At 46.1% G+C, this 20,752-nt stretch overlaps 1 protein-coding gene across 4 annotated transcripts in view; it reads left to right on the forward strand.

Annotated features, from left to right (window-relative positions):
• The window catches only part of ube2t (ubiquitin-conjugating enzyme E2T (putative)), a 50,008-nt gene extending 42,319 nt beyond the window's left edge, over positions 1–7,689 (forward strand). For all 4 annotated transcript variants that reach the window (XM_086011406.1, XM_086011408.1, XM_086011407.1 and 1 more), the window contains exons 6-7: positions 1,922–2,011; positions 7,471–7,689. In XM_086011406.1, coding sequence (XP_085867532.1) covers positions 1,922–2,011; positions 7,471–7,590 — 210 coding nt within the window. In that variant the 3' untranslated portion in view covers positions 7,591–7,689. The remainder of the gene's footprint in view (positions 1–1,921; positions 2,012–7,470) is intronic.
• The last annotated feature ends 13,063 nt before the right edge of the window (positions 7,690–20,752 follow it).

Genomic DNA, 20,752 nt, shown 5'->3' on the forward strand with positions numbered 1-20,752 from the left:
GGCCATTCAGGAAAGAAGTTAGGGAACACTTCTTCACACAACGGGTGGCAGAAGTGTGGAACTCTCTCCCACAGAAGCAGTAGATGCTAGCTCAATTAATAATTTTTAAATCTGTGATCGATCGATTTTTGCTAGCCTTGGATATTAAGGGATATGAAGCCAAGGCGGGTGGCTGGAGTTAGGATACCGATCAGCTATGATCTCATTGAATAGCGGAATAGGGTCGAGGGGTTTAATGGCCCCTGTTCCTATAATGAATACTTAAATTTATTAATTCCGTTGTGGTTGAATACTGAGCATGTAATGGAATTGTTGCAAATGTACTACCGCGTTTCATATTCCATCATTTAAATTAAGACTAGTTTAGGCTCTCTAAAATAGCTATCCTTTTCATTCTAGCTGAGAAGATGTTTTAAACTGCCTGGAGATGTGTGTAAATTGGTCAGCTATTGAACAGTTATGCTTGAGTAAAATGCTGTTGTAACAGTATCTGCAAGGTTGTTGCGTCAGAATAGTCAGCTTTACATAATTAATTTTGAAAACACATTTAGAGAACTGCATGCATCTGCACATACTGATACATATTAAATCATTTCACTTACATTTTAAGCAAACATGACATTTTGAGTGTGTGCTTCTTTTGAAAATGAGCTGATTCACAATCATCAGTGCACATCCCTGGGTACTCATTAAACACACTTAAATTATGAAAACTAACATTCCTAAATTCTTTATCCTATTTGCAAATGGTTGCTCTAAAAGGGGTGATAACCAGTTTATGCATTTTGACTAGCTTAATAATTTTAAAATGTTACAAATTGGTAGCATGTTTGCAGTTCTTAATATGAAAGTTATGTTGTCAGCTAGGGGATAAATGGTGTGACGAGTAGAAATGTTGCACTTTTTGCTTTGCTAGAGGGCGTATGTCCATCTTCATAGCTCACAGAGGACCTCTAGTGTTACAAACTGCTATTACACAGACCTGTGCAAAATAAGTCCTTGAAGGTTTTGGTGCTGTGCCCTACAACAGTGTGTGCCACAAAATAACTGCACCCCTGCACTGCTTATCAAAGAACAGCTAATCATAATTTACTCCTGATGATTCAAATTAGTTTTTTTGTACTAAAAATATTTACGTTATCCAATAATTCAAATTAAGCAATGTAAATGGCAGTGGTCAAAAGGATGTAAGATTCTATCAAATTCCCACATTCATTTTCAGCACTAAATTCCCACTGCCATATATGTTGCTTAATTTGAATTTAGTGCTACAAAAAGTGAATTATCGGATAACTTGAAATACGAGCTGTTGAGGGGTAAATATTTTGAGCCCTATCGATACTTTATTGAATTTAATTAACACTTCTAAGATTTCATGGTCCCTTAATGTTTTTGTCTTTGGCCTCACTGAAATGTGACTAATCATCTACAGAAGCATTTTATTGTTTGAAAGAAATGCTTGACTTGATAAAGTATTTTGGGAGGCTTCATATATTGTTAAACCTTTCCTCTTTAAGATCTTTGCAACTTTAGTTATTGCCAGAAATTGTAAAGTGGTTTCATTGATCTGTACTTGGTCCTGACATTTTAAAAGCCAGTTGGTATCTGTGGAAGGATTTCCATTGCGCTCTCATTTCCATTTTATTATATCTAAACTTATCTTTATACTGTAGTTGGAAATTTAGGGTTGTATTTACAGTGTGAAGGGTGTGGGTTACTTCTTCTGACTGTAAACAGTCTTATTTGGTTATTTCCTCTTCCACCTCCCTCCTGCGCTTTTATATTTTGGTGGACGAAACCTATAAGCTCGCACTCACCAGTAGACAAAGATCCCTGTTTAGATTGAGCTAATTTTCTGTATGCCTATCAGTATAGTACAAACTAGTAAAATGTATTCTTAATATAGTTTCTTTTTTTTTAGTCATCTGAATTCAAATATAACAGGCAGTCTTTCCTGGAAAATGCAAAGCAATGGACATTAAAGCATGCAACACAAACAAAAAAGGATGCGGTATGTTTAAACTTACTCAAAATTTGCAGAGAAGCAGGGGAATGTATAACTGTATTCCTCGGGTGTGCCAATACAGGTAGACTACCCTTTATCCGGACTTCCGAAAACCGAAACCCTCTAAAAACCGAAGGTTTTTTCGTTCAGCGTAAGTCGTGCGTACGAACGAAAAAACCTTCGGTTTTTAGAGGGTTCCGGTTTCGGAAGTTCGGATAAAGGGTAAGTCGTGCGCATGACCCCCCGCCAGCCCCGACCCCCCCGCCGGCCCCGACAACCGCCGACCCCCCCGTGGGCCCCGACAACCGCCGACCCCGCCAGCCCCGACAACCGCCGACCCCCCCCCCCCCCCCCCGCGGCCGCCGACCCCGCCAGCCCCGACAACCGCCGGCCCCGACAACCGCCGACCCCCCCGCGGACCCCGACTGACTTACGCTGAGCGTCAGCGTAAGTCGTGCGCACGACCCCCCGCCGACCCACCTTCCGAAATCCGAAATTCCCCTTTATCCGAAACTCAGCTGGTCCCGAGGTTTTCGGATAAAGGATAGTCTACCTGTACTGCTTTGTAACTGACTGCTAAATGTTCAAGGACATTCCTGAATGGCTGCTCTTTCTTTCCTGTTGAGTAGTGGACTTGAGGTTGGTAACTTGGTGCGGAGGGAATCAGTTGTACAGCTATGGTTTGCAGTTTACATCAGAAAAAATGCAAAAAATTGCAGAATGCAAACCACGAAACACTAGTGAAAATCTCTTAATCTTGTTTAATAAAAATGGATTTGGCTTATTCACTTTGTAAATTAATTGGCCTCAGCTGTGTTCTGTGCCCGCAAACCTAATATTTAAAACACAAACTGGTTTAAATGCTGACTAACATAATGGGAAATCTCGGCATGTGAATGGTACTGGTCCAACCAGACCAGTGAAGTTGCAGGCTGGATGCCTAGTTTGTGCTGAGTTAGCCAGTATTAGTCAAAGTAGAGGTGGGACGACATGGTCGACAGCAGTGTTCCTGGGATTGTGGGGGTGAGGGGGGAATCAACCAGAGTTCCTATTCCTGATTTGTATCAATTGACTTCGGCTGAAAAGCGCCTGTGTGTAGGTGTTGGGCAAGGACATGATCAGGCTAATCTTTAATGCCTCCTGTGGTAAACCACTTTTATCGTTCACTATCGTTACACTATAGTTATCACTGTTATATCGTTACTCTATGGTTATCACTGTTCACACTGTTGTATCACTATACGAGGTCGCCTCTTGTCACGCTGTTATACCTGGGCTGACCACTGCTGACTCCGCCCATGGCTCCACCTACCTGCCCAGGTATAAAGGTGGTCGACTGGCTGGCATTCCTCCTTGTTGGATCCGATCACCCACGAGGGTGGGCTCTGTTATTTAGCCAATAAAAACCTATAGTTACTTTCTTAACTCGTCGCTTTTCATTGGATGAATTGATAGGTATATCAATTTTATTGGCTAAATTTTAAAATGTCGTTACTTGAGCAGCCAAACGACCAGCCAGACGCCCAGCTACAACAGCCACAGCAGCCGGCCTGGCTGCGAGCCCTCCGACCACCGTACCTGGATCTGAACCCACAGGCAGCAAACTCAGCCCTCGACTTCGAACACTGGCTGAGCTGTTTCGAATCCTACCTGGGAGAATCCGGCGTGCCTCAGAGATCCAAGCTAAGAGTTCTGACCGCCCAAGTGAGCCCTAAAGTATTCGCACTCATCCGGGACCTTACTACATACGAGGCCGCCATCAACCTGCTGAAACAACAGTACCAGAGCCCGGTAAATTCCATGTATGCCAGACATCTCCTAAGATCCCGCCCGCAACAGCCAGGAGAGTCTGTAGATGAATTTTTACGGGCGCTACAAACACTCGGCAGGGACTGTGACTTTAAAGCGGTAACGGCGGCAGAAAATACTGAAGATAATATCCGCGATGCCTTCGTGAAAGGCCTGCGGTCCGACTACTCACGGCAAAGACTGCTTGAAGCAAAGGACCTCGACCTGAACACAGCTGCAGCCCTCGCTCGCTCCCTAGAAGTGGCCCATCGGGACCTCGAGGCGTACTCCAGGTACTGTAATTCGCGACCCTGGGACTCGGGACCGACCCCGACCGCAATACCCCTCGCAGCGCCGCCCCTGGGACCTACCTCAGCGTCGGCGTCCCGGACCCGACCGGTACCGGCTGCGACATCGGAGCCCCGCGATCGGGCCGCTGGCTGCTTCTTCTGCGGCCAGGCGAAACACCCGAGGGCGCGCTGCCCAGCGAGAAACGCGACGTGCTCAAGCTGCCTGAAGAAAGGCCACTTTGCTAAGGCCTGCAGAGGGAGATCAGCAGAGGGAGATCAACAGAGGCCAGCAGTGCCTCATGCGAGTTGTGGGGGCGGCCATCTTCCATCAAGGCCACAGATGCCAGCATCCCCACGTGTGAGTTATGGGGGTGGCCATCTTTGATCCAGGCAACCGACACCAGCAGTGCCTCATGTGAGTTGTGGGGGCAGCCATCTTCTCCGCCATTTTGTCCAACCTCGTGGGCGCCGCCATTTTACCCACCAGCTACAACCCCCGAGGGAACGGCCAGGTGGAAAGAGAGAATGTGACTGTATGGAAGGCCGTCCTCTTAGCCTTAAAGTCTAAGGGCCTCCCGCTGGCAGGAAGTCCTCCCGGCAGCGCTGCATTCCATCCGGTCACTACTGTGCACTGCCATTAACGCCACCCCCCCATGAACGAATGTTTGTTTTCCCCAGGAAGTCGACTACGGGAACCACGCTACCAACCTGGCTGACCTCTCCGGGGCCCGTCTTGCTGCAAAAGCACGTGAGGGCCCATAAAACGGACCCCCTGGTCGAGAGGGTGAACCTCCTGCACGCCAACCCCCAGTACGCCTATGTGGCATACCCAGACGGGCGGGAGGACACAGTCTCCTTACGAGACCTCGCACCCTCGGGCATTCCGGAGACACCACCTTTTACCCCCCACCACCCCCCCAATTCCAGCCCAGGTAGACGGCATGCCGGAACCCCACGAGCCTTCGCCGACCACGCAGACACCAGCATTAACACCGGATAACGCAACACCGCCGCTGCGACGATCAGAAAGGCTTACGAGGCCTCCGGACAGACTGACATACCAGAACTGGTAGTACACTTCACCCCGCCGGACTCAAATCTAAACAAGGGGTGAATGTGGTAAACCACTTTTATCGTTGCACTATAGTTATCACTGTTATATCGTTACTCTATGGTTATCACTGTTCACACTGTTGTATCACTATACGAGGTCGCCTCTTGTCACGCTGTTATACCTGGGCTGACCACTGCTGACTCCGCCCATGGCTCCACCTACCTGCCCAGGTATAAAGGTGGTCGACTGGCTGGCATTCCTCCTTGTTGGATCCGATCACCCACGAGGGTGGGCTCTGTTATTTAGCCAATAAAAACCTATAGTTACTTTCTTAACTCGTCGCTTTTCATTGGATGAATTGATAGGTATATCACCTCCCATGGTTGAATAGCCTGCCATTTGACTGTCTAGTTGTACACATGAAGAATGGGTACATGGAGAGCAAATGAATAGCAATAAATACTGATTCTTGTTGAACGGTCACTACCTTCAGGGCGCACGAGAGAACACATTTCTTCGAATCTTCTTTCCAAGTCAACACGTTTTTTGTAAAGTTCTTACAGTTCATGCTATAACCTAGAAAAGCTACAATAAGTTCTGTGGCCCTGAAATTGCGGTCGGAGGCGTAGCTAAGGAGTACGCTGCCGACCTCCGAAACAAATCCGCACTTACCGGGTGCGAGGCCGCCTTCGAAAACTCGCGTTGTTTCGCTGTGGAGTTGAGCGCAGCGTAGTGGCCCGTGGATCCCGCGGCGCACCGTGTGCGTGAGCGTACTTGGGATCACGTGGGGCTGTGCTCCAATCAGGGAACAGAAATCTCCAATGCCCAGTCATGATGATTTAGTCTCGCTCACCCCGGTATATTAATAAATAAATCAGTCTCATTCACCCCGGTAAATAGTGTCTCATTCTTAGTAGAGTTGTGTTGGGATCAGGAGATAGTTAGGTGAATATAGATATTTATTGAAGATTTTTTTATCATGATGGGTGTATATTTCAAGTTGCTACATATCCCCTCCACATACACTGCAAACAGGCTCCTGTGCCTGTTTGCACCACCCGTAAAAGTTTACTACGTAATTGCTGGGCAGTTGGTGGGCAATTAGCTCAACTCTGCGCCAGCAATAAGGATTTCACAGTCGGAGCAGATGATCGGTCATGTCGGAACTTGACAGATTGCAAGTTTGGGATTTAGTGCATACGCAAATCACGAACTTGCTGTCCATTTCAAAGGCGGTATGACGGCGTATTCTGACAGTACAGCGTCATACCGACTACAAATTCTGGCCCAATATACGAGATCATGGAGCATTCCTTTAGTTACACGACTTCCACCTTAGTGCTGAATTTGGCAACTGCGTATTTGATGAATCTGATACTGGTATTCTTGCATGACCGCTGCCAAGATCTACGCAGTTGGAAGACATTTTTGCTGCTTTCAGCGGTTTCAAAACAGTCTGTGATGGCTCTGAAATTGTCCTGCACTGGTATATAAATATGTATATGACCACGCAGCCCCCCCCCCCCCCCCCAAAATAAAAACTCAGCGACTCATGCTAGTAAATATTGGGTCGAATCTTGCTGGAAAAATAACAGCGTCTTAACGATGCCATTATTAACACACAAATGAGCAAGCAAGCTCGGGATTAAGAGAAACACCTCGAGTTGCGAATCTCCAGAACCTGCTGATCGATTTACGCTGCTCCACCATTTGCTTTGCACAAACGGCATCTCCTCCTAAGCCTCCCTGTTATTTTTTAACAACTTTAATTGACCAGGAAACTTCTCGCAGAAAGTTATGGCTAGTAATTAAGAGTGTAAGTACCCTTTTAATGACGTGATAATTGTTAATACTATGCTAATCAACCTGTCTGGCCCAGAAAGGCAACAATTTAAACTGCATGTAGTAAATTATACCTCGGAGATTTTTTTTTTTTTTTACTTCTCTTTTTCCCTTTCTGTACCTGATTTGACTGTAATTTTCCCTCCTTCTCCGTTGTCCCTCTGGTTGCCCCACTCCAGCAAGATCCATCCCATTCAGCTGGATGAAATTGCATGTGCATGCTCGGGTGTCCAGTTTTTCTGAAAACCAAAGCATCAGTACACAAGTGTAACCTGTTTGTACATCGTATGACATGTGCAGTGGCGGTCTGGATTTTTGTAAGAAACCAGAATACCACTCTGTGTGCAATACAACCAGTTCTGCTATGAGCAAAGTAGTATCGCTTAATGTCACAATTTACGTCTGCGCCCAAGTATGAGACCATCAGACTAAGTGAGAAATGTAACTTTTTTTCCAAGTGGATGACTTGAAACCTCTCTTCCTTGGTTTAGATGTCCACTTGCCTCAAAGAGAATCGGAGCCAGATGGAACCAGCTGTGACTAAGGATACACTAGTATCGAGGAAAAGGTCTGCAAGTGATTCTGAAAGTGCCAAAAAGTTCTGTTTATAAATATTTTTGTATTTAGATGTTAATTTTTAATGTTTTTGTAACTATCCTGTAAAGTTGTCACTGGTTCAATAAAATATAGCTGTTGGCTATGGCAGTAAACCACCTGTAAAGTGCTTAAACAGAAAACAGGAGATGGATAAATGGTGGAAGTGATATTAACATGGGATGATGGGATGAAGCAGAATAAAATAAATGAAAGACATTTAAGAGATGCAGAATGAGAGGCAAATCTGAAACAGGAAAAGTTGATGGCTAAGATTGGACAATATTAAGGTCAGAGGGCTGAAAAGTATCTACTGGAAAGAAACGGTGCTGTTCTTCAAGCTTGTGTTCAGCTTTAGTGGAACGGTGCGGATGGCTATTGGCAGAGGGGGAGTGAGACAGGGAATTGAAGTGGCAAGCAAAGGGGAGCTTGGGACTGCACTTGTGGACAGAACGGAGTTGTTTGGCAGTGGTCACCTAATCTACACACTTGTTCTCTTTCTTTCTCCCCCCCCGCCCCACCCAAACCCGGTATCGAGCAGACTATACTGTGGATGCAGTAAACTAGGTTGGCATAAATTCACATCGATTGTTGTCTTTCATAGCAATGCTTGGGGCTCTGGGCAGAGATGTGGGAGAAGTGAATGGACAGGTGTTGCATTTCTTGTGCTTGTTCGGGACGGTGCCAGGAAAGGGTAGCAGGTGGTCAAAAAGTGAACCAGGGTGTCGGAGGAAACGGTCCCTTTGGAAAGTAGAGAGGAGAAAGGAAGGTGTGTTTGAGAGTGGGGTCATGTTGGAGGCTGTGGAATGTGATCTGACAAATGTTCACATACCTAATTTAATAAGAAATTTTAACTTTCTAACAAAAAATGTGTAGTTTCTAAATTTATAAAGCATTACTGGATTTCTTATGGCACTGTTCACGGTGAGTCAGAGGAGTGTTCCTCTTCCTTCTGCTTGTCTCCGTGTTGTCTTCTACTTTCTGACTGTCTCTTTATCTTCTCATCTCACAGAGTAGGTATTCAGTACTGAGGAGGCGTTAAGTCATTTAAAATGCTTACAATGTATTTGTCGTTTGCCCATCACATTCCTTGTACTCTGGCACCGTTTAGTCCACAATCACCACTAGTCATTTCCCAGTCACCCTAACCCTCGTCTCCTTCTCTGGTACATCCACAGTTCGGTAGCATTAACAGCTATATGGAATGCTCCTGTTGCTAATGTCTCATTGCTGCTTTAGTTGTCCTTTTTCCCCTGAATTATGACCTCAACACTCTTGCCACACCACCTCTACTCCCTTTCTGCTTTCTATTGACTTCTGCCTCATTACTCCTACAACCTCGAAGTCAGCCGAGCTCTCATCCCTCATCTCTTCCCATCCTCCCCTGTCCCCACTCCTTACCTTGCTCTGTCCTGCATTCCTCTGCTCCCCCCTCTTGCTGTGCTCTTCTTCCTATTCCCTCCACCCCGCCCCCCCCCCCCCCCCACTATTTCTCTATCCTGGTCTAGTTTCTTCGTCCCTCTTTCTCCTCTGTTTTCCCCCCCCCCACCCCCTTCCATCTATACAGCCCCAAACTTTAAAATACTAAGAGTCCATTTGCGAACATTAACTTTTAGTTTCTTTAAAGTAGTTATACGGTAATTTGAAGAGTATAAGAACTTTAAGGGAAGAAATGCCAATTCCCGGTGAGAAACTGTCAAAAGAGGACCCAAAAGACATCAGATGGAGAGCGGTAGTTGGCAGGAGAGGTAGGCAGGTGGCCCAAGGCCAGAAGCCCAATGCCCAATATGATGAGGGTAGAAGTGCCTGTAGTTGTGGTGGTTGGAGATCAATCATCACAGCCCCAGGACATCACTGCAGGAGTTCCTCAAGGCAGTGTCCTAGGCCCAACCATCTTCAGCTGCTTCATCAATGACCTTCCCTCCAACATAAGGTCAGAAATGGGGATGTTCGCTGATGACTGCACAGTGTTCAGCCATTCACAACTCCTCAGATATTGAAGCAGTCCATGCCCGCATGCAACAAGACCTGGGTGATGTTCAGGCTTGGGCTGATGTGTGGCGCGAATGTTGCCTGCCACTTAAGTGCCAGGCAATGCCTCTCTCCAACAAGTGAGAGTCTAACCACCGCCCCTTGACATTCAATGGTATTACCATCGCTGAATCCTCCACCATCAACATCCTGGGTGGGGGGGGTCACCATTGACCAGAAACTTAACCGGACCAGCCACATAAATACTGTGGCAACAAGAGCAGGTCAGAAGCTAGCTATTTTGTGGCGAGTGTCTCATCTCCCGACTGCCCAAAGCCTTTCCACCATCTACAAGGCACAGGTCAGGAGTGTGATGGAATACTCTCCACTTGCCTGGATGAGTGCAGCTCCAACAACAATCAAGAAGCTTAACACCATTCAGGACAAAGCAGCCCGTTTGATTGGCACCCCATCCACCCCCTTAAACATTCACTCCCTCCACCACTGGCGCACCGTGGCTGCAGTGTGTACCATCTACAAGATGCACCGCAGCAACTCGCCAAGGCTTCTTCGGCAGCACCTCCCAAACCTGCACCCTCTTCCACCTAGAAGGACAAGGGCAGCAGACGCATGGGAACACCACCACCTCCAAGTTCCCCTCCAAGTCACACACCATCCTGACTTGGAAGTATATCGCCAATCCTTCATCGTTGCTGGGTCAAAATCCTGGAACTCCTTCCCTAACAGCACTGTGGGAGTACCTTCACCACACGGACTGCAGCGGTTCAAGGTGGCGGCTCACCACCACTTTCGAGGGCAACTAGGGCTGGGCAATAAATGCTGGCCTTGCCAGCGATGCCCACATCCCATGAACGAGTTGTGACCCATACAAAGATCAGAAGCAGGACCAGGGAAGTCCAGTGATGGCAAGGGGAACGGCCCAAGGCTCAACGAGGCAGCAGGAACTGGGGTAAGAAGGAGTGAAGGATATACTGAAAGGAAGAAATAAAAGTCAAGGTTCAAAAACACACTCTGGGAAAGGAGCAACAATGCCACGTACTCTCAGGAGAAATATAGCTATATACACAAATATATAGTACTAACTTGTGCCTCCACAACGTCAGTTTCTCTCAGCTGTGTTGTGTTTTTCGGCTAACAAAAATTTGCTATCTTTAGTTGAGGTTGCTCCCCTATAGTGCATACGGTGAAATGGGTCAACAAACCATTTTGTAGCAGCCAGATCCACACAATCCCATAAGAATTAACTTACCAGCCATTCAACAGAACAAAGCATTCATGAAATCAGTGAAAGCCTCATTAAATTATTTTACAAATAAAACAAATCTGGCTGAAAATTAAAACCACATGTGGCATAATAGAATGCATGTTAATCTAACAATGTACTAAGCAAAATAAACTACTTCATATGCTGTTTTTACTCTGCTGATCCTTTTGTCTGCCAGTGAAATAATCTGATGTTCATCTAACTGCACAAATGCCAATGCAGAAAATAAATAAAACTAGAAAACAGCAAAAACTGAATTGAAGGGATTTCAGGAAGGAGTATGGTAGAAGAGACAGAGGAGGAATTTAATAAATTCATAAAATCTACCCTTGTACTTCTTTTGATTGGCTTTTTGAAAAAAGGATTTAAAAATCAACCCACAGATGGTGTGGCTCAATCAATTAAATGGGTCATCCTCGCATGCAAGGTCATATGACAGTTTGAACCACAAGACATCTTATGAAATTCAAGACTGCAATAAAACAGGAAGTAATGACTTTTTTTCAAATGAAGTTGTTGGCTGCTAGGATATATAACAGTTAAACTTTCTGTTTGAACATGAAGAGAACTAAGGAGCAAGTTTCAAATCCTTCAGACAAATGCAAAATTGTTTAAAACATCAAAATATATCAACCATCAAAGTACGAATCTGTCCGCAAAGTCTGCATTGGACTGATAACTGTGCTGTGAGATCCTCTTTCTAGCAGAAATAGCCTTGTGTTAGGGTGTAGGAGACAAATCTATATCGGAAACAACATCAACACTTGTGAAGAGCTGTGAAGTAAAGTTGAGAACTCTATCCGATAGTAGGAGATATTGCCTGGGAAAGAACAATGGCCCTGAAATTCCTTGGGTGGTTACTGGTGATGCCTTCCAGAACTGACCCTGCTGGAGTTTGGTTTCGGTGTATCTGTTTAGGTATAGTGCTACAGCTAACCCACAACAACAACTTGCATTTACAGGAAACTGTGCTATCCGGCACCGACGGGACCAAGCTGTTGCCATCCCATCTAAACTGCCGGACAAACCAGCGTTAATGTTGAAACATACGGAGCTTAACCGTATCTAGCAACAAACCCTGTTGCTTAGCAACAGCTTCTAAACAGTCGGCCGTTGCTTGCAAGCATCTCTGTAGCTAAGCAACAGCTTTAGCTAGACCTTGCAGAGCCTGACTGGTGGAAAAAAAGCAACGAAAAGAAAAAAAACTTACTGAACCGACTCCTGAATTTTGCCATTGGCTCGAGCATTCTGGACAGTTAACCTCTGGATAAATCAAAGTTTCCTGTACATAGTAAAACGTCCCAAGGCGCTTCCCAGGAGCGTTACCAAACAAAATTAGACACCGGGCACGTGAGATCAAATCAAAATCAAATCAACTTTTATTGTCATTGTTAGTGCACAAGTGCAGTACAACGAAATGTAGGCTTGCGGCTCCCGAGAGTGTACATTTGGATTAAGATATTTAAACATTCAACATACATTTGGCTTGTAGTATATGAACATAAATATGACCATAATAAAGTGCATTGGCAGATGTGCAGGCTTTAGAGTTTATTTGTGGAGTTCAGTAGGATGACAGCCCTGGGAAAGAAGCTGTTCCTAAATCTGGTCGTACGGGTGCGAATGCATCTGTAGCGTCTCCCAGATGGTAGGAGGGCGAACAGACTGTGGCTGGGGTGGGTAGGGTCTTTGATGATGGACCGTGACCTCCGTAGACAGCGTTTCTGGTATATGTGCTCTATGGTCGGTAGCCGGGTGCCGGTAATGCGTTGGGCAGTTTTGACTACCCGCTGCAGGGCTTTCCGGTCATAGTAGCTACAGCTGCCATACCATACTGTGATACAATTTGTCAGGATGCTCTCTATAGTGCAGCGGTAAAAGTTAGAGAGGATCAGGGGTGACAGATTACATCCCTTCAGCCTCCTTAAGAAATATAGGCGCTGCTGGGCCGCCTTCACCAGAGAGGAGGTGTTGAGGGACCAGGAGACGTCTTCCGTGATGTGGACTCCGAGGAACTTAAAGCTGTCCACCCTTTCCACCACAGCCCCATTGATGTGGATGGGGGTGTGACTTCTGCCTTTGGACTTCCTGAAGTCCACAATGATTTCTTTTGTTTTCTTGGTGTTAAGGGCCAGGTTGTTATCGGCGCACCACTTCACGAGAGGCTGGACCTCCTCCCTGTAGGCTGATGTTTGGACAGTTGACTAAAAGCTCAGTCAAAGAGGTAGGTTTTAAGGAGCAACTTAAAGGAGGAGAGAAGCAGAGGTTTAGGGAGGGAATTCCAAAGCATATGGCCTAGTCAGCTGAAGGCACGGCTGCCAATGATAGAGCAATGAAAATCGGGGATGCGCAAGAGGCCAGAATTGGAGGAGTGCAGAGATCTCGGAGGGTTGTCGGGCTGGAGGAGGTAGGGATGGGAATGCAGCCGCTGAGGGCCACATTTCCATACCACACCACCTTACTTGAAAGAAGTAAAAGATAGAGAGAGAGAAGCCCAATGAAGAGTTAAGGGGAGAAACAGAAACAGCAACTTGAAGACAACAGAGACAGGTAAGATGGAGACCATATTATACCACTTACAGTGTGCAATGCTTTGAAAGATTTACTAGTTTTATAAACTGACGGTCTCGTTATTTACAGTATTTTAAAAGAAATTCTCAGACTTTTGACTTATTTCAATAATAACACAATCCAGGTAAAAGTCAAGGTTAAAAATGAAAGATACATTTAGTTGCTGAAAGTTAGTGAAGGAGGAGGAGGTGGGTATGTTCCAAATTAGCCTGAAAATTACACTGCAATATCATCCAAATGCTCAACACGTTCACGTCAATTTCATCTGTCCACTATAATGAAGGGTAGCCAGAGAATCACCTGCAATGACTTCTCTTCCCGCTCCCACATCGTTAGCTCTGGTGTCCCCAAAGGATCTATCCTTGGCCTCCTCCTATTTCTCATCTGCATGCTGCCCCTTGGTGACATTATCTGAGAATACAGCATCAGTTTACACATGTACACTGACGACACCCAGTTTTACCTCAACATTTGTGCCACACAAGTGCCAGGCAATGACTACCTCCAACAAGCGAAAGTCTAACCACCGCACCTTGACATTCAACGGCATTACCATCGCCGTGTGGCTCAACCCCTCCACTGTCTCTACATTTTCAGACTGCTTGTCCGACATCCAGTATTGGATGAGCAGAAATTTCCTCCAGCTAAATATTGGGAAGACCGAAACCATTCTCTTCAGTCCCTGCCACAAACTCCGTTCACTCGCCACCGACTTCATCCCTCTCCCGAGCATCTGGCTTGCGGCTGAACCAGACTGTTCGCAGCTTTGATGTCATATTGGACCCTGAAATTAGCTTCCTACCACACATCCACGCCATAACTAAGACCGTCTATTTCCACATACAACACTGGCATCTACCTGGCAATGTGGAAAATTGCCCAAGTATGTCCTGTCTACAAAAAGCAGGACAAATCCGACCCGGCCAATTACTGTCCCATCAGTCTACTCAATCATCAGCAAAGTGATGGAAGGTGTCGTCGACAGTGCTATCAAGCGGCACTTACTCAGCAATAACTTGCTAACTGATGCCCAGTTTGGGTTCCGCCAGGGCCACTCAGCTCCTGACCTCATTACAGCCTTGGTCCAAACATGGACAAAAGAGCTGAACTCAAGAGGTGAGAATGACTGCCCTTGATATCAAGGCAGCATTTAATCGAGTGTGGCATCAAGGAGCCCTAGCAAAACTGAAGTCAATGGGAATCAAGGGGAAAACTCTCCATTGGTTGGAATCATACCTAGCACAAAGGAAGTTGGTTGTGGTTGTTGGAGGTCATTCATCTCAATCACATGATATCACTGCAGGAGTTCCTCAGGGCAGTGTCCTAGGCCCAACCATCTTCAGCTGTTTCATCAATGACCTTCCCTCCATCATAAGGTCAGAAGTGGGGATGTTCGCTGATGATTGCACACTGTTCAGCACCATTCGAGACTCGTCAGATACTGACGCAGTCCGTGTCCATATGCAGTAAGACCTGGACAACATTCAGACTTGGGCTGACAAGTGGCAAGTAACATTCGCACCACACAAGTGCCAGGCAATGACCATCTCCAACAAGCGAGAGACTAACCATCTCCCCTTGACATTCAATGGCATTACCATCGCTGAATCCCCCACTATCAACATCCTGGGGGTTACCATTGATCAGAAACTGAACTGGACCAGCCATATAAATACTGTGGCTACAAGAGCAGGCCAGAGGCTGGGAATTCTGCGGCGAGTGTCTCACCTCCTGACTCCCCAATGCCTTTCCACCATCTACCAGGCACAAGTCAGGAGTGTGATGGAATACTCTCCACTTGCCTGGATGAGTGCAGCTCCAACAACACTCAAGAAGCTCGACACCATTCAGGATAAAGCAGCCCGCTTGATTGGCACTCCATCCACCACCTTCAACATTCACTCCCTCCACCAACGGCGCACTGTGGCTGCAGTATGTACCATCTACAAGATGCACTGCAGCAACTCGCCAAAGCTCCTTCAACAGCACCTTCCAAACCCGCGACCTCTACCTCTTAGGACAAGGGCAGCAGACGCATGGGAACATCACCACCTACAAGTTCCCCTCCAAGCCACACACCACCCTGACTTGGACCTGTATCGCCGTTCCTTAACTGTCGCTGGGCCAAAATCCTGGAACTCCCTAACAGCATTGTGGGTGTACCTACACCATATGGACTGCAGCGGTTCAAGAAGGCAGCTCACCACCATCTTCTCAAGGGCAATTAGGGATGGGCACTAAATGCAGGCCTAGCCAGCCAGCGACGCCCACATCCCATGAATGAATATTTAAAAAAAATCACCTGACTCCGCTCCTGCCTCAGTTCATCTGCTGCTGAAACCCTCATCCGTGCCTTTGTTACCTCTAGACTTGACTATTCCAACGCACTCCTGGCTGGCCTCCCACATTCTACCCTATGTAAACTTGAGGTCATCCAAAACCCTGCTGCCTGTGTCCTAAATTGCACCAAGTCCTGTTCATTCATCATGCCTGTGCTTGCTGACCTACATTGGCTCCTGGTTAAGCAATGCCTTGATTTTAAAACTCTCATCCTTGTTTTCAAATCCCTCCAAGGTTTCACCCCTCCCTATCTCTAATCTCTTCTGTCCCACAACCGACCGAGCTACCTGCGCTCCTCTAATTCTGGCCTCTTGAGCATCCTTGATTTTAATCGCTCAACTACTGGTGGCCATGCCTTCAGCTGCCAAGATGCTAAGCTCTGGAATTCCCTCCTTAAACCTCTCCACCTCTCTCTCCTCCTTTAAGATGCTCCTTAAAATCTAGCTCTTGGAACAAGCTGTCGGTCATCTCCTTATGTGGCTTGGTGTCAAATTTTGTTTTATAACGCTCTTGTGAAGCACCTTGGGACGTTTTACTACGTTAAAGGGGCAATATAAATGCATGTTATTATAATGCAGGTTTAACCCATTTATTTTAAAATGACAGATGGAGGAACTTGATGTTCAGCATTCAGATGATATTGCATAGGGTTATTTCCAGACCGTAGTCTCTTTTACTACCTATTATAGAATACTTAAAAACTATATACAGTCTACTCATCTTAATTCATTGTTGCTTAAGTCAAATTATTGGGTAATTCAATTTTTTAAAATGTTAAAATCATTCAAATTATCAGGAGTAGACGTAACTTAAATAAACTGATTTTATTTGGGCTGAAAAGTTTGTTTTGTACATTTTTTAAAATTTCCTATTGTGGATTGGGGATATAAGCCTTACTGGGAGCAAGCACTTTGCATTAGTTTAGGTTAATTTTGGAAGCCTACTGGACTCCGCAGAGACAAAGATGGATTTGAGATGTAGGAAGATTGGGGGGAAGACAGAGGATCTGGAGAAATTGAGGAGAAACCAGGGAAAATAGGGGCATTTAAAGGAAAAGGAGGAATGACCAGAGATAGACCAACATTTCCTGTGGGGGAACATAGAACCTGGGGTCTATTGTGTTCCTGTACAGCTAAACACAACACAGCCAAGGACCCCAGCTGTTCACAATATATATTAATGATCTGGACGAGGGAATTGGATGTAATATCTCCAAATTTGCAGACGACACAAAGCTGGGTGGGAGGGTAAGTTGTGAGGAGGATGTCGTGAAACTCCAGTACGATTTGGACAGGTTGGGTGATTGGGCAGAAACATGGCAAATGCACTATAATGTGGATAAATGTGAGGTTATCCACTTTGGTGGCAAAAACAGGAAGGCACATTATTATTTGAATGGCAATAGATTGGGAGAAGGGGAAGTGCAAAGAGACCTGGGTGTTCTTGTGTACCAGTCGCTGAAGGTAAGCATGCAGGTGCAGCAGGCGGTTAAGAAGGCAAATGGTATGTTGGCCTTCGTAGCAAGAGGGTTCGAGTACAGGAACAAGGATGTCTTGCTGCAGTTGTACAGGGCCTTGGTGAGACCACACCTTGAGTATTGTGTGCAGTTTTGGTCGCCTTACCTGAGGAAGGACGTTCTTGCCATGGAAGGAGTGCAGCGAAGATTCACCAGGCTGATACCTGGGATGGCAGGAATGACGTATGAGGAGAGATTGTGTCGATTGGGCTTATACTCATTGGAGTTTAGAAGATTGAGAGGGGATCTCATCGAAACTTATAAAATTCTGTTAGGCCTGGACAGACTAGATGCAGGAAGGATGTTTCTGATGGCCGGGGAGTCCAGAACCAGGGGTCATAGTCTAAGGATAAGGGGTAAGCCATTTAGGACTGAAATGAGGAGGAATTTCTTCACCCAGAGAGTGGTGAACCTGTGGAATTCTCTGCCACAGAGGGCGGTGGAGGCCAGTTCATTAAATATATTCAAGAAAGAGTTGGATATATTTCTTAAGGCTAAAGGGATCAAGGGATATGGGGAGAAGGCAGGGACAGGGTACTGAATTTGGATGATCAGCCATGATCTCATTGAATGGCGGAGCAGGCTCGAAGGGCCGATTGGCCTACTCCTGCTCCTATCTTCTATGTTTCTCAAGATGTAGAAAACACATAGGGGGTTATTTTGGCCAAAGGGTGAAAACTGGCACTAAATGGGTGCTGTGCTAATAAGACAAGCCTGTTTGAAAGCCTGGATTTAGCACACAATTTTGGTTCTAATTGCTGATTACCATAATTTGATGGAGGTGCTAAACCACAAACCTGCAGGCTTAGTACTAAAGTGCTATTAGATGCATGGAGGTATGGTAGCATAGTGGTTATGTTACTGGACTAGTAATCCAGAGGCCTGAACTAATAATCCGGGAGATGTGAGTTCAAATTCTAGTTCATTAAATAAAAATCTGGAGTAAAAAGCTAGTGTTAGTAATGGTGACCATGAAACCACTAGATTGTTGTAAAAACCCATCTGGTTTGTTTTTGTTTATTGTACGTTTATGGGATGTGGGTGTCGCTGGCATGGCCAGCATTTATTGTCCATTCCTAATTGCCCTCGAGAAGGTGGTGGTGAACCACCTTCTTGAACCACTGCAATCCGTGTGGTGAAGGTACGCCCACAGTGCTGTTAGGGAGGGAGTTCCATGATTTTGACCCAGCGACGATGAAGCATCAGCTACTTCTAAGTCAGGATGGTGTGTGACTTGGAGGTGGCAGTGTTCCCATGCGCCTGCTGCCCTTGCCCTTCGAGGTGGAAGAGGTTGTGGGTTTGGGAAGTGCTACCGAAGAAGCCTTGATGAGTTTCTGCGGTGCATCTTGTAGATGGTACACACTGCAGCCACGGTACGCCGGTGGTGGAGGGAGTGAATGTTTAAGGTGGTGGATAGGGTGCCAATCAAGCGGGCTGCTTTGTCATGGATGGTGTCGAGCTTCTTGAGTGTTGTTGGAGCTGCACTCATCCAGGCAAGTGGAGAGTATTCCATCACCCTCCTGACTTGTGCCTTGTAGATGGTGGAAAGGCTTTGGGGAGTCAGGAGGTGAGACACTCACCGCAGAATACCTAACCTCTGACCTGCTCTTGTTGCCACAGTATTTATGTGGCTGGTCCGGTTAAGTTTCTGGTCAATGGTGACCCCCAGGATGTTGATGGTGGGTGGATTCGGCGATGGTAATGCCGTTGAATGTCAAGGTGCAGTGGTTAGACTCTCGCTTGTTGGAGGTAGTCATTGCCTGGCACTTGTGTGGCACATATGTTACTTGCCACTTAGCCCAAGCCTGAACGTCATCCAGGTCTTGTTGCATGCGGGCATGGACTGCTTCATTATCTGAGGAGTTGTGAATAGCACTGAACACTGTGCAGTCATCAGCGAACATCCCCATTTCTGACCTAATGTCGGAGGGAAGGTCATTGATGAAGCAGCAGAAGATGGTTCGGCCGAGGACACTGCCCTGAGGAACTCCTGCAGCGATGTCCTGGGCCTGTGATGATTGACCTGAAACTACCACACCATCTTCCTTTGTGCTAGGTATGACCCCAGCCAGTGGAGAGTTTTCCCCCTGATTCCCATTGACTTCAGTTTTACTAGGGCTCCTTGATGCCACGCTCGGTCAAATGCTGCCTTGATGTCAAAGGCAGTCACTCTCACCTCTGGAATTCTGCTCTTTTGTCCATGTTTGGACCAAGGCTATAATGAGGTTGGGAGCCGAGTGGTCTTGGTGGAACCCAAACTGGGCATCAGTGAGCAGCTTATTGGTGAACAAGTGCCGCTTGATAGCACTGTCGATGACACCTTCCATCAATTTGCTGATGACTGAGAGTAGACTGATGGGACGGTAATTGGCCGGATTGGATTTGTCCTGCTTTTTCGCTAATGTCCTTTAGGGAAGGAAATCTGCTGTCCTTACCTTGTCTGGCCTATATTTGACTCCAGACCCACAGCAATGTGGTTGACTCTTAACTGCCCTCTGAAATGGCCTAGCAAGCCACTCAGTTATACCAAACCGCTACAAAGCATGGATACTGCAGCGGTTCAAGGTGGCTCACCACTACCTTCTCAAGAACAATTAGGGATGGGCAATAAATCCTAGCAATTTTCGTGGAGGAGTATGTGTGGGCTCCTCGCACCTACTTCCACTGAAGGTGTGGAGTGTGCTACCTGACACACAGTGGCACTGGAGGTCCAGAGGAGGAGGGATGTTCTGTACCTGCAGGGGGGGAAGGATGTTGTTTATCATGTTGCTTGGAAACATTCAAAAGCATTTTGCGTACAATGAATGATTTGAAGTGCAGTGACTTATGTAGATAAATGTGGCAAAGCATTTTGCACAAAGCGAGATCCCACAAACAGCAATCACATGAACGACCAGCAATCTGTTTTGGGTGGTGTTGATTGAAGAAGTAATATTGGCCCTTCTCCAAATAGTGTTAAAAGATCTTTAACATTACCTGAATGGGCAAGTGGGGGGTCTTGGTTTCATCGGTCAGCTAAAAGATGGCAGCTATGACATTGTAGCATTCCCTCTATTGCATTGGAGTTTGAACCTTGATTAGGTTATCAACAACAACAACAATTTGTATTTATATAGCGCCTTTATTAATGTAGTAAAACGTCCCAAGGCGCTGCACAGGAGTATTATAAGACAAAAAATTTGACACTGAGCCACATAAGGAGAAATTAGGGCAGGTGACCAAAAGCTTGGTCAAAGAGGTAGGTTTTAAGGAGCATCTTAAAGGAGGAAAGAGAGGTAGCGAGGTAGCAAGTCATGGAGTGGGGCTTCAACCACAATAACCTGGCTCATATGTGCCAACCTGAAAAACTAGAAAAAACTGCCCAATATGTTCAAAAAAGCCTCAAAAAATCTAGCAACTCAAAACATTGTTTTTATGATAGATGAAAACAAGTGTGAGACTGGAAGTGCAATGTGGTACAGGCTTATTGTAACTTAAGCTATGGGTATACCCAATG

This window comes from Somniosus microcephalus, chromosome 18 (genome assembly GCF_052327205.1).
Source record: "Somniosus microcephalus isolate GS21.2 chromosome 18, FLI_Smic_1.0, whole genome shotgun sequence".
Taxonomy (NCBI): Eukaryota; Metazoa; Chordata; class Chondrichthyes; order Squaliformes; family Somniosidae; genus Somniosus; species Somniosus microcephalus.